Genomic DNA, 13003 nt, shown 5'->3' with positions numbered 1-13003 from the left:
TGTTATATGGGTATTTGTCTGCCTCGTAAACTCAGCGACATGTTCCCCGAGGAGCCTTCAAAATTTCAAAGAACATCCACTTATGGCAAAAGAATCTCACCATATTCCGAGGGTAAGTAAAGAAAGATATTAATATTATTATATATAAAAGAAATTATGAGTGCTGTCAGCACAGAGTAAAGTAGTATTACGTAGTTAGTATCATCAATTTCTTATAAAGTGTAAGATGTGTTGCATACGTATTTACAAACAATTCCTTTATTTTTTCAAACAATTTTTAACACAAAAAAAGTGATTAAACAAATTGTTCAAAAAAGTGAATTTCGACCACTTGAAGCAACGGTGCTAACAATTTCGAGCTCACAGTGACTGATAGGGGGGAAGAACTTGTATTGTATAGGTATTATTAATTCATTGCTAATTTTTCCATCAATAATTTAAACCATCTTTGATGTTTAATTTGTATCGTCTGTTTTTTTTAGAAAATATTTCATTAGTGAAAACCAAAAAGGAAAAGAATAAATTTATTCATGACACATGGAATTGTATGAAATGCAGTAGAATAAGGGAGTCACAGCCACTCGACAGTGCTCCTTCCAATACAGATGCTTTAAAAGGTAATTGTGTTTTAATTTAACACATGCATTCGTAAAGTGTTTCCCTTTATGTCTAAAAATAACTTCTATTCCACAGAGACTATCATTTCAGCAACAGAACTTGTACAATTCAGCGATGAATTCATAGGTAAACTTACTAAAACTCCATGTAAGAAATAAGAAATCTAAATGTTAACAATTCATTTCAGAAACGAAATGTGATATTCTAGTTCAAGTGCAGCGACTTTCGAACCCCGTTTGGATCAAAAATAGTAGGCAATCGCTACTGCTACATAAACAGAAGCACCCTCACTTATTTCAAGACATGTGCCTATATTCTGAAGTGTGCAAGATTATTTCGCAAAACTCGTACCGTCTGGGTTCGCGTAGGCTTTTACAGGAGCTTTTCTTGACCGTCAATTTTTCGCATTTCTACGACGAAGCTAACAAATCGCTGTCGCAAGAAGACGATCGTGTTCTAACATTCGTGAACCTCCACGATGTTCCCGTTATGTCTAAATCGAACTCCGGCAGATCGTACTACGACATATTATCGGAACAACGTAAACAAGAGCTAATAAACGCTAATAAGACGACAGTAATGGCCTCGCAGACCAACAAGAGGACCGTTTGTGGGTTTAATGTTGATTCAGAGTCCGAAAGGTTGTCCCCAATCAAACACGAACCTAGAAGTCCACCCCTGTCAAGCGTTAAGGAAGAGAGCGCCGCCAGTTCGGAAAATTTACTTAGCGAAGGAACAACTACAAACAAAAATAACAAAGGAGATGAGCAAGAAGGATTCTCCCGCATCACAAGACTGGACTCATTTGCCCTGTCCTTTAAACACAACAAGTTTCCCATTACAAACAGAAACAATGACACCGTTGTGTGATGGAAAAACAGGTTCATACTTTTATTTTTTATCTTTTCTGTTTTGTTTTCGCGTTTTCTCAAGTCGTAATGGAAATCGTACTGTTAAGTTCTAATCACCCACCGGAATTGAGGTCTTGCGTTTATTAAAGTCAATTATTATGAAATGAACAGGATGAAGAATTTAAAGGTATTCTTTTGATTTTTATATCCGCTTACAATGTTTTTTTATTAAATAATACATAAGTACAATATACATGAATTGCTAAAAGTAACGTTTTAGCGGGCTCAATCTTTTGTGTGCTTTTTTAATTGTAAATCGCGAAAATTCTTTCCTGTCTCTAGTATTTACTTATTTTAATTTTGTTTACTTTGATTTATTTTAACTATTACATTAGTTATTTGTATTTTTCTACACGTGGGATGTAATATTAATTACTACATTCCGTCCTTTCTTTTTTTAACGTATTGCATAATTTACGAATAGACCTCATTATTGGATTTAATCAGAATTAGTTTGTTACATACTTTTCAAAAATATTTTAGTTTTTAGTTAAAGGGCCCGAAATACTTCTCGTATTTAACCTTTTTAGTAAGCGAAGCCAAGCTTCAACGTTTTGTAGAATATGAACGTTTTTTTACAGGGTGTTTTTACATAAATATATACGTGGTACATAGTGTTGTAAATTTGAAAACAAAAACCGTCAAATTATTTTTCCAATTTAATAAGAAATCGGCATTTGATTTAAATATAAATTCTAGTCAGTGAACGTTTATTTGACGCGAAAAAATAAAATTTAATTTAAATAATACTAATGTGATATACGTATAATGTAACAAAAGAATTAAACACTCTGTATAAAGTTAATGGTCTGGTCGCCTTCTGTTTTAATATTCAATATCTGCGTTATTGCCTGAAAAAGAGCGAAGATTTTATTTGAATGAACTTTTAAGCACCACTTAAAAGTGTCAGTATCTTTTTTACAGTTTTGTGGAAAGGAAAATATCATATTTGATATTTTTGTACTTAGTTCCTTTTGCAGTTATTTTTTTGTACATAAGGATTGCTTGTAAACTGCATATAACTTTTTATACAATCTATTTTCATTTGTTCCTATCGCATATAATAATAATAATTACTATTATTATTCAACCTAATAATATAACGCAATTACAAGAATAATGTCGGAATATTTTGAATGGCGTTTTTATTTTTAAGATTTAAACTTATTACTTGTTATTAAGTTATTTATTTGTCATTTTTGTATTTATTTCCATCAAATAAAACTTCAATATTTCATTCGCTTGAATCATGTATTTAAAGCAAAAAAAATCATAATTAATAAAACCGCGTAAATTATTGAAGTAATAAGGCAATTTTAATTATTCGGAATTGATCGACATAAAAACGGGTGTAACTGACTGTAAAATTAACATATAAAAACAGTAGGTAACAATACTCACTTTAGTATAGAATTACATTGTCGCTCATTGCAAGTAGGTTTTATATTCAATAATTCATTTTAGTATAATAGCAAAACTAGTTTGTGTTCATAAATTAGACTTTTCTAATTTAATTAACAACATACAATTTAGGTATGGTTAGTACAATTAAGATCAATTCAGTAATATTTAAATATTATTGTTCAATATTAACGAATTATAAAGCAGACTAGCATCGAACGACAACCACGACAATATTCCTGTTAATAAAAAAATGTTCAAAAGCTATTCATAACGTTAATAATCGTCTCCACGTGATACAACTTCTTTACAGGTCGGTCTGAGCATGATTGTGTGTTCAAATTGAGCTGTGTAACAACCCTTTATATCACAAAGGGGTGGATAAGCCTCCACGATACCTTTATCGCACAAATCCTTCAAGGCCATTTGATATTTGGTTGCTCCAAGACGATCCAGCCAACGTTTACAAAATGCCAAGGTACCGAAATTTTTATTAATTACATTAAGTAATGATTTTGAGGACATTAATCTGACAAAGAAAATAAAATCAAACATTAGATAAACACTCAATACAACTTAATTTCAATTTGTATCTCACCTGAGAGGAACATAAGGTGTATCAAAATTTTTCATATAATGTGAACATTCCATGTCATCATGTACCACTCCCCTGCCAGTAGAACCAAAGGTTTCAATGGCATAAAATTCATTCTCTTCCATAACTGTTTCTTCACCCCCTTTAACAATGGGAACTGTTTTGCCTGCATGGATTCCTATAAAGTTAAAATCAAACGTAAAAACATTACAAAAAGGCACTTCTGTTAAATGACTCACTGTATGGTGATATCGAATGACCATTTAAATTACGTATTGATTTGATGGGGTAAGTTTTACCATCAAGCTCTAATTCATATGATTCCATTACTTCTTGAATTGCAGCTCCTATGTCACACAGTTTAACATCTATGCCTGAAAAAACATTTTATTGTTTCTTTGAACATACTATAAAATTAAAATGGTAAGAATTGTCTTTCTTGCCTGCAGCTTTTATTCCTGTGTTGGTAGCATCTTTGACAGCATTGACCAAATTATCATATTTGGGATTAAATGATAATGTAAAGGCACAATCTATGATTCTGCCATTAATATGTGTTCCAAAGTCAATTTTAACAACATCATCATATTCCAATACAGTTGGATCTCCTGCATTTGGTGTATAGTGGGCAGCACAATGATTTCTTGAACATCCTGTGGGAAATGCAAGTCCAGCTTGAAGTCCATTTTCTTTTATAAGTTTCCTAGCTACACCTTCCAATTCTTCACAAATTTCAATCATAGTCATGCCTGGTTTTACCCATTTTTGAATATGCTTCCTTGTCTATAAAATTAAAATACTGATTCACTAAATTACTTACAGCAAATAAAGAAAATGGAGATAACCTGTCTATGAGCTTCTGCTGCAAGACGAACTTCATTATAAATGTCATTGTGCATTCTATCTAATGCTTTTTTTTCTTCGGATGTAAAACGATCCTTAGCTGTTCTGTCATCTTTAAGAATAGGATATTGCATTATTTCCCCTTCAGGAAATACTTGGTCAGGAAAAAGATCGACAATAGGTACTGATGGAGGGTCAGTTTGTTGATTCTTCCCACTTTTCCCTTTCCGGTTTCGTTTCTTTTTCTTTTTTTCACCCTCATCACCAGCTTCTTTCTCGATGTCTCCGTTAGCTTCTCCGTTTTCGGCAATATTTTCTTTTTCAATAGCTGCACTTCCATTTTCTAGCAGTAAGAGGATTAGCTAGCACGTGATGATACTTGAAAATTATCCCTTACCTGCTGGTTTCTTCTTCTTTTTTTTCTTTTTCTTTTTTTTAGTCACTTCATTTGTACTATTTGTCTCCTCTACATCTTCAATTTCCTCAATTTCGGCATCATCTTCGTTCTCGCCCACCTCAATATCAGTTTTGACGGCAGCCATTTTCACTTAAACGAAATTAGGCATATTTATGGGCATATTTTCTATTGTAGATTGTCATAGATAGTAGATTGTAGTGTTCCTAATTTCACGGTTCATTGCTCCTTTATTAAATAGTTCATTCAGCCAATAGTCGAAATAAATTTATAACACGAAAAATTATTTTAACATTTTTAATTAAAAGTCAATGCAATACAACACAAAATATTTATTTCCATCGACATAAAGTAATATAACGCTAATTTTAAAGCACAAATTCGTTTCTTCGTTACTTTTTTATACTCAAGGTGTTTGTTCAGTAAAATCTTTATTTTTCTGTCTTAATTAACTTTACTATTCGAAATAGAATAAAAATTGATCTTCTTAATCCTTTAAAATAGTTGAATTATTTTACAAACACCTCGCTCTTTCAGAAACATGTTTCTAAAAGTTTTAATATACAGGGTGATTATGCACTGCATATCTTATAAGATATAAAACTAAAATTACGTACAACAGATAAACAGAAATATTGCACTGCACATTATATATTTAAAATAATAACGTATAACAACTATTTACCATTTTCTTACTGTAATGTGGCCAAATACGTATTCAAGTAGTCAAGTTAAATTAAAATTAGAACGAAAATAATTTATACGTGTGCAATTAACTGATCTAAAATTCAGTTTGCATAACAAATGATTATTACATATATTCTTAATTCTTTTTTTATACGTATTTTTATATTTAATTTATAACAGCTGAACGTTAGTCATAAAAATAATAATAACAAACCATCTGAAAAGAATTCAATACTGGTGCTTATGTTTAATGAGCGTGATTCAGAATTCGACTCCATCCGCATACTCGTTGAATGAATAGATCGAATGCTGGATCACGGTCGTGAAGTTCGAACTTTGAACCTTTTTCAGATAACGCCGGGCCTTAAAGCCTTAGCATTTTCAACAATAAAATAGTTTAAGTAACAAAAACAAGTAGGAACAAAATACATTTGACTTACAAATAGTTATTACATAATTTAAAAAATAATTACTACTTAATTAATTAATTTTGTTCTACTATCTTCTACAAACTATCCAAAAGCATCTTAACATTGGCAATTATAAAAAAGATCACAAAAAATACTGAAATACCTACGTATATATTTTCTACTTTTTAGGCAAAAATTGAGCAACTACAAATTTTTCGTTTAAAGCGATCTCAAACGAAATTTCAATATTTAACATTAAATTTAAAAAAGAAAAAAAATGATTACTACCTTTTACACATCCTTACACATTTTTCTATCAATCTGTATCTTGATATACATATGCCTATCTGAAAAAGAGTACATTTATGCACACAGGGTGATATAAGAATAATTACAGTAAATGAATAGTTCATTAAAGAAACCTTTTGTTGCTAATAAATTGATTTAATAATCGCTACTTCTATAATAAATAGATTGGAAATTAGCAAAAATAAATCACCCTGTATATGCTTTTTATAATTTCTAATCTGGTGGCAAAAATGGCTGTTTGTTAACATCGGACAATAAAAAGATTAATAAATAAAGCACTTCTATGACAAAAGGTACTGCGTAGATACTTTCGCCCTTTTTCGTCTATATTACTGTTATAAATTTTCAATTGACTCTTGTTTCCTATAAGGAAGTTTGCCTACACCTACACAATATATAAGACTGCTGCTAATCATCTAAAATATTACAGAGCTATAAGGCGTGTTTTGCAATCCTTCCATTTCTCCTGCAATTTTTTATGTTCTTCGATATCTCTTTCTGTGAATCCTCTGCCGCTGATGCTGAGCTTCCGAGGATCTAAATTCGAACCTATGTTCTGAACACCTTTGGCTAATTTTGAAAACGGTGATAATACGAGATCTTTGGTAACGTTTGCCACTGGACTTGTTATATTTGCAAACCTATTTATAAGTTTTTAAAATTAATACGAAAAACATCTTCAAAAAATTAGTCTATTTATCTTTTAGTAAAAACTGTTGTTATAACAAAAAAAATGAATTTAACATTGTGAAAAATATGTAATAACTTAGGTCTTTGAATTTAATTTACTATTAGAGTAGCATTTTGTTATTTTACATACCGAGTTTTCAATGCAGATTCGCTTTGAGACTGAGATATATTCAGTGTCAGGTCTTGCTCGGAATTCGATCTTTTCTCATTTGCAATAAAAATTAGATTCGGATCTATCGCTGCATCATCAGAATTCACTTCTCCTGAGGAGTGACTGTGAGTTCGATCCAATTGTAGAGCGTTGGGAGGTTTAGCAGCCTTCTGCTTCAGCTCCTCACTATTTATTTGAATTACTGGGGGATTATCAAAGTTTCCATATCCTAACACATCAAAACATCTATTGTTATTTTATACTCTTTAAGCGGCAATCGCGTTGTTGAAAATGGCTCTAACGATTAGGTAGACCGGGAGTTTTAAGGGTGATAAATCGACTTAAATAAATGTAATTGAGGAAAACTAATAGTTATTTGGTACACGGGAGGTATCTCGATTCAGATTTAAAATAATATAAATCGGGTATATGCAACTTAATATACACCCGGTATATTTGTGTTGCCTATGTAGATTAGGCGAGCGAAGTCTGATTAGACATTAAATAAAAAAAATTTAAAGAAAATACTTAGACGATCAGGTGTAAATGACGGATTACTTTTCCAAAAATAATAAGCTACTGTTAATACCTTCGTTATTACTATCAGCATTTGATGAAGCCATCACAATGCCAACACTGGGAAGAAAAGTATCAGGTTTTAATTCAGTCTTTGGAGACTCATATACTTTAGAAGTTTCTGTTAGTTCAATCCCTTGTTCTATCATGTCTTCCTTTTTTGGTTGGAAAATCGAGTTTTCATAAGCCTCATCTTCTGATTCGCTAGAAGATTCGGTCTGTTTTGATCCACCAATAACAAAAGTGGAGGTTTTTTGAGATTTCATAAAGGGTGAACCCAAACGATTAATCTTTTTAAATTGTTGAGTTACATTAGACAGTGCTTTAGAACCTGCAAAGAAACAATAACTTCTCCGTTTCTTTTAACAAAGATTTGCCTTTTACCTGCATTTTTTAAATTCATCAGCTGTGTCTCAGAAACGTTTCTTGTAATTTGGGGTAATCCCACAACATCTAAATAAATACTGCTATTGGTTTTGCCAGAATTACGCGCGTTGCACTTCTTTTTTTCCAATTTCTGTCCCTGAATAAACGGAACAGGTGGAAGCTTAGCTATTTCTAAAGCAACTAGAAATGTTTCGCAGATGGATTTCAGAGATTCTGTAAAATTGAAGTATTAAATAAATAAATATTTTAAATTAGTTAGTAATTAAACTTACCAATTTCTTCTTCAACATTTTTAATGATGACTGTCATGTTATTAAAAAATCGCAAATTCGTCGATCTAAACATATGAAAGTATCCATCGCAGTCGTTAATTTTATAATTAATACGAATACAATAATGATTTTTCGTTGTTTTGAATAAAGAAGTCATTGACTCCGGTACACCAAATTCCAAAGACGTTATGTCACTTAACGGTACAGTTTCGTACTTTGTAATACGATCGACTTGATCGTCATATTCAGCCACAAAATACGATTCTTTAGTAAGTATTAAAATGGAATCCATTTCAGTTTCATTAGGATCACACATGTACGGATTCGCATTTATCAATCCCCAGGCTCCTAACACAAGCTCAAGATTTTGGAGCAAGAACTTTTTACAGTCTTCAATCAACAATTTTACATGTTCAGCAGTGATGGTGTTATCTTCTTCTTCTTGAGGCTTGAAATCGGTAAAAGATTCTTCTGAAACCCCATTTCCTAACATCAGATCTATTGTTCCTTGTCGTGTAGAATCTTTGAAACGGCTCAAATAGTATCTAAAACAGTTATAAAAGGTGTTAGAAACGTAATCAAATAATTTAATATTAGTATCGTTAATATTGCTAAACCAAAAAAACATAATAAGATTAATGGTTAAGTAAATTCGACAATCATGTAACTTACAGGACATTTTAATTACTAAAATCAAATTAACTTAATTTAATAGAAAACAATGATAAACTTGCTAATATATTAATAATGTTTTTATGCAAAAAACGATGTCACTGGCACAATAGTTAAGTAGTGTTTAGTTTTGGAGATTTATAAAATTTTTACTAACTGACCTAGTCATATGATAAAGGACGTTAAAGAGGGCAGTTTCCTGTTCGAGAGCAATTTGTGGAATGTATGAGGGTGGTTCTATGGGGATAAGTTCGTCAACTATATTGTCGATCGTATTTAAATGGTACCAGAAGTCTTGTACTTCGGTTAGACTAAGTTTCTGTCCCAACATCAAATCAAGACAACATTGACGTAAATTGTCTTTGAAGTGATGTTTAAAATATCTACAAAATTTTGAAGAAAAAACTGAAATTAATTCTTTTCTTAGCAAAAGACTTATTAAAAGATTAATTGTTTTCCAATTGTTCTCTTTTAAAATGTAATGTGCTGATCTCTTTCCATTTCCTTAGATTTTGAATATTTAATATTTTAATATTTTTCTCACCTGTTTGCTGAATTCATACCATCTTTCATTATCCCTGAGATTTTTCTTTCTCCAGTTCTAGTATAATCGCCCTGAATAAGAACAACATAAAAAATTAAACAAATACAAAAGATGCCTTTTTAAGTTTCAATACATACCTTTAATGCATTGGTACCGGCATACTGCTTACTAATAGTGTCGCCATTATTAGCCCATAGTAATTGGAAGGTTTTCTTTAGAGAATCAGGCATGGTACCATCAGGAGGTATAAGACCTAATTTGGTGAATTGAATTTCCATAGCAGCCTTTCCCAATGCTGTCTGCAATTAAAACGTTTAGTTAGCAGAAGAAAATAAAATTCATTAGTGATAAATACTTTTTAATGGACCCATTTGAAATAATAATAATACTAATTTACCTGTACAACGTTTGTTCTATCTAAACAATCAATACAATTGACTCGAAACACACCAACTTGGGAACAAATATGCCCCTGACTGTCCCTCCAACAATAGCCCATATCCCTTAGAATGTCAGTGACAGCATTAACAAGAATTGACACGTTTTCAAAATGCATCCCACGACTGCAAAAAGCAAGTTATTTAAAAAAGCCATTCAAATGTTTCTGTAATTTTTACGAACCAATATTCGTGAAAGTCAAAAGTACAGTATACAAGTTCAGGGCAATTAAGCTGAAGAACGTGATTCGTGTAGGCTTCCCACACTATTCGCTCTTTTCCTGTTTGTTCAATAAGGTTTATTATGCAAACAGGTCCATATTTGGCAATTTCTTTAGCAAAATGTTTTGCAAATGCAACCTGATTTTCTTCTTCCCCTAAAAATAAAGAACTCTATTATACACAAATTTTACGTGGCAATTTCATTTCTTTTTATCTAATTATCATTTACCTTTATCAATTCTAGGCGGTGGCCTGTATTTAAACCCTGGCTGAGACCAATAAATTGGAACAGAGCCTCTAACTTGAACAAAAGACACTTCATGCTGCTGAAAGGTGACGATCTGTTCAGTTTCCACATAATTAGCACATTCTCCATTTTCATCCACTCCTCTTCTTTTATATCTAAATACAAAAACGAATTAATCAATTTAACTAAAACTTTATTACTATATTAAATACCTTATTAGAACAAAAAGGCAGAAAAAAGTAAGGTATACCTTGTTCCTGCTCTGTAACGACTTCTCCTTGAAATAAGTGTCAAAGTAAATATTTCATAATTTAATTGAGCTCCATCACTATGGACCAGAACTTTGCAATTTTCAATCTGAACAAAACCCTGTATTATTGGTAGAATCCAAGGATCACCGAAAGGATTCTGAAAACATACATATATCTACTAATTAAATATTAATTTTAAACTTGATACCTTAAAAATCCTTTTCTGATAATTGTGCTTACATTTAAATCAATGAGATCACGTAGCATGTACTTGTTCCAGAAAAATTTGTCATCTGCAATTTTCCAAAGTGCTGATGTTTTCAGATCAGTATCTTTTTCAATGCAACATAATCTTTGCAATGAGTTTGTAATATCACAGGTTTCACAGAAATAAAATGAATCAGTATCACAAAAAATTTTATAAAACTCGTCAATAATTCTTTTCTCAAATTTTTCTCTGTCTTTAGGATCCTTTTTTTTTGGTGTGCCAGTTGCAATTGCTGCAGCTTGTTGTGTTGAATTTTTTATGCTATTTCCAGCACTTTTAAGTGTTCCCCATGTTTTAGAAAACGTGGGATTTTTTTGAATGTCAAAGAAATTACTTCCTTCATATAAAAATAGATGATTAGTAAAACAGCAACTCAAAATAGTACTTTGGTTATTAATTACCTTTAAAGATGAAATTAAACACTAAGTAGATACATATTGCTTTCAAATGAAGAAGTTAGTCTATGGCCAAACAAAGATTGTGGTCAATAAAATACTTTTGTAACGTTAACTTTGTGTTTAATTTCGTTTTTAATATAGAGTTCAAAGAATTGATTCAGTATTTAATTACCTTTATTTTTTTCATTTGTATCGGACAAATGTTTGGAACACTTATCCAGTCCTAAGTCTGGATCATCTAAATTCGATTCCAAGAATACCACTGACTTTATTTTGAATAAGGTATGGGTCCCATGGATTTTTCCAACAGGTGTGCATTTTTTAATCAATAACAATCTTGGATAAAATACTGCAGGATGATATACCTTTCCAATTATTCCATAACATACACCTAAACACACTGGATCATCGGCATTTGTAAGTTCCCATCCTTTTAATAACATAAGTAAAATATAAGAAAACTATAAACCATGTTATAAACAAATCATGACATCTATTTGGGTTGCACATATGTTATATTACTTTACCTGCTTTTGGAATTAATGCACTTGTCTGTCGATCCCACCACAATGAATGTTCACCCTTCACAAATATATAAAAATCATCTGTTTTAAACAATTCCATTTCTTTGATAAATAAAAAACACCAATTATTGATCTGTGTATTACGAATTATTTTTCAAAATGTCACTTCACTTACCCTTTGTGTATCTATTATCTATGATGTCACTTTGACGTTTCTTATCAATTACGCCATAGATATTAAATAACTGAAGTAAGGTAGCTAGCTTCAGAATGGAATATATTTTTGCTATTTCTCCAATAGAGTGCGCTAGTTGAACTACGCCTTCGTTTTGTTTATGAGCTGTCATCTGTAATTTATAATTCCTTTAAAAAGCTCATTATCAATAATTATTAGTGCTCACTGTGCATTGTACAGTAATATTTATTGCTTTTAATTATTTTTGATAAAAGTGGTGTTAATTAACAATCTTCTGAACTGAGTAATTGTTATTTTTTAAGTCAATTATCCATCCATTCGTTTCTTCATGATCTGTCATATGTTTTCACAATGAAATAATTGTTAAAAAATTACATCAAGTTTTCTTTATAAAAGTGAGAGTGTGAAAGTAGCGAACAACGTTAGTTATTAACATGCCCTGAAGTTTACTCAGCACTAATTAATTGCTGAATGCATGCTTAACTGATAAGAAATTCAAGTGGTTCAGTTACAATGCATCGAAGAAGACCACACCACAGTAACTTTACATATGTTAGTTCATGTGTAAAATATTTAATATTTGTGCTAAACTTCATATTTTGGGTAAGCCTTACTTTTCACAAAATCAAGTTTATTGTTAAAAAGTACACTTTCAGTTATTTGGAGGATTACTAATTGGAATAGGATTGTATGCATTTGTAGATAAATGGCAGTTAACAGGTTGGGTAAAACTTGAAACTGTGTATGATGTAATTTTGAATATATCATTAGTCATGGTGATAATGGGTGGTGTTGTGTTTATAGTAAGTTTTGCAGGATGTGTAGGTGCACTACGAGAAAACACATGCCTTCTAAAATTTGTAAGTATGTATTTTGTCTTAAAATACATAATATTAACTTGGAATTTGAATAATTTCAGTATTCACTTTGTCTGTTAATATTCTTCCTGTTGGAAATGGCTGTTGCAATTATTGGCTTT

General features: G+C 31.2%; 3 protein-coding genes and 1 long non-coding RNA gene across 5 annotated transcripts in view; 2 read left to right on the top strand and 2 right to left on the bottom strand.

Moving 5' to 3' along the window:
* LOC108739892 (rapamycin-insensitive companion of mTOR) overlaps positions 1 to 3227 on the top strand; it is an 8926-nt gene extending 5699 nt beyond the window's left edge. Inside the window, 4 exon segments of the mRNA XM_025978730.1 lie at positions 5 to 112; positions 483 to 617; positions 694 to 744; positions 806 to 3227. Of these exon segments, the coding sequence (XP_025834515.1) occupies positions 5 to 112; positions 483 to 617; positions 694 to 744; positions 806 to 1488 (977 nt within the window). The 3' untranslated portion in view covers positions 1489 to 3227.
* LOC108739959 (methionine aminopeptidase 2) lies at positions 2767 to 4938 on the bottom strand. The gene is made up of 6 exons (XM_018474091.2): positions 4766 to 4938; positions 4371 to 4711; positions 3969 to 4308; positions 3765 to 3899; positions 3529 to 3703; positions 2767 to 3459 (listed from the first exon to the last, which is right to left on the bottom strand). Exons 1-6 carry the CDS (start codon positions 4908 to 4910, stop codon positions 3207 to 3209), a joined length of 1389 nt encoding a protein of 462 aa, XP_018329593.1. The 5' UTR covers positions 4911 to 4938; the 3' UTR covers positions 2767 to 3206.
* A 480-nt stretch (positions 4939 to 5418) lies between these two features.
* Positions 5419 to 12003, bottom strand: LOC108739961 (phosphatidylinositide phosphatase SAC2). Of its 2 annotated transcripts, XM_025978631.1 has the most exons (15): positions 11832 to 12003; positions 11477 to 11734; positions 10879 to 11243; positions 10638 to 10795; positions 10370 to 10542; positions 10103 to 10295; positions 9879 to 10044; positions 9619 to 9780; positions 9482 to 9552; positions 9099 to 9320; positions 8266 to 8810; positions 7991 to 8206; positions 7620 to 7937; positions 7010 to 7259; positions 5419 to 6830 (listed from the first exon to the last, which is right to left on the bottom strand). In XM_025978631.1, the coding sequence occupies exons 1-15, from the start codon at positions 11926 to 11928 to the stop codon at positions 6614 to 6616; spliced, it is 3411 nt and encodes a 1136-aa protein (XP_025834416.1). In that variant the 5' UTR covers positions 11929 to 12003; the 3' UTR covers positions 5419 to 6613. The 2 variants fall into 2 exon arrangements, with proteins under 2 accessions (XP_025834416.1, XP_025834417.1); XM_025978632.1 differs by lacking the exon at positions 9099 to 9320.
* Positions 12004 to 12141: 138 nt separating this feature from the next.
* LOC112905705 lies at positions 12142 to 13003 on the top strand. Its single transcript, XR_003231958.1, has 3 exons — positions 12142 to 12627; positions 12681 to 12884; positions 12944 to 13003. It is a non-coding gene; the product is annotated as an uncharacterized LOC112905705 (long non-coding RNA).

Source organism: Agrilus planipennis, unplaced genomic scaffold (assembly GCF_000699045.2).
Source record: "Agrilus planipennis isolate EAB-ADULT unplaced genomic scaffold, Apla_2.0 scaffold7, whole genome shotgun sequence".
NCBI lineage: Eukaryota > Metazoa > Arthropoda > Insecta > Coleoptera > Buprestidae > Agrilus > Agrilus planipennis.
Note: the sequence above shows the minus strand (reverse complement) of the source record. Positions and strands in the feature narration are given on the sequence as shown.

Bases quoted from the DNA above. Each gene is read 5' to 3' on its own strand.
- LOC108739959 (XM_018474091.2), bottom strand. From the start codon at position 4,910: ATGGCTGCCGTCAAAACTGATATTGAGGTGGGCGAGAACGAAGATGAT. The intron at 4,309-4,370 runs GTTATCTCCATT...TTAATTTTATAG, and splicing joins CAGCAGAAGCTCATAGACAG to ACAAGGAAGCATATTCAAAA. The intron at 3,704-3,764 runs GTGAGTCATTTA...TTAACTTTATAG, and splicing joins TCATTCGATATCACCATACA to GAATCCATGCAGGCAAAACA.
- LOC108739961 (XM_025978631.1), bottom strand. From the start codon at position 11,928: ATGGAATTGTTTAAAACAGATGATTTTTATATATTTGTGAAGGGTGAA. The intron at 10,796-10,878 runs GTAAGCACAATT...GTATGTTTTCAG, and splicing joins GTGATCTCATTGATTTAAAT to AATCCTTTCGGTGATCCTTG. The intron at 9,781-9,878 runs GTAAATTAGTAT...TTTTAATTGCAG, and splicing joins ATAGAACAAACGTTGTACAG to ACAGCATTGGGAAAGGCTGC.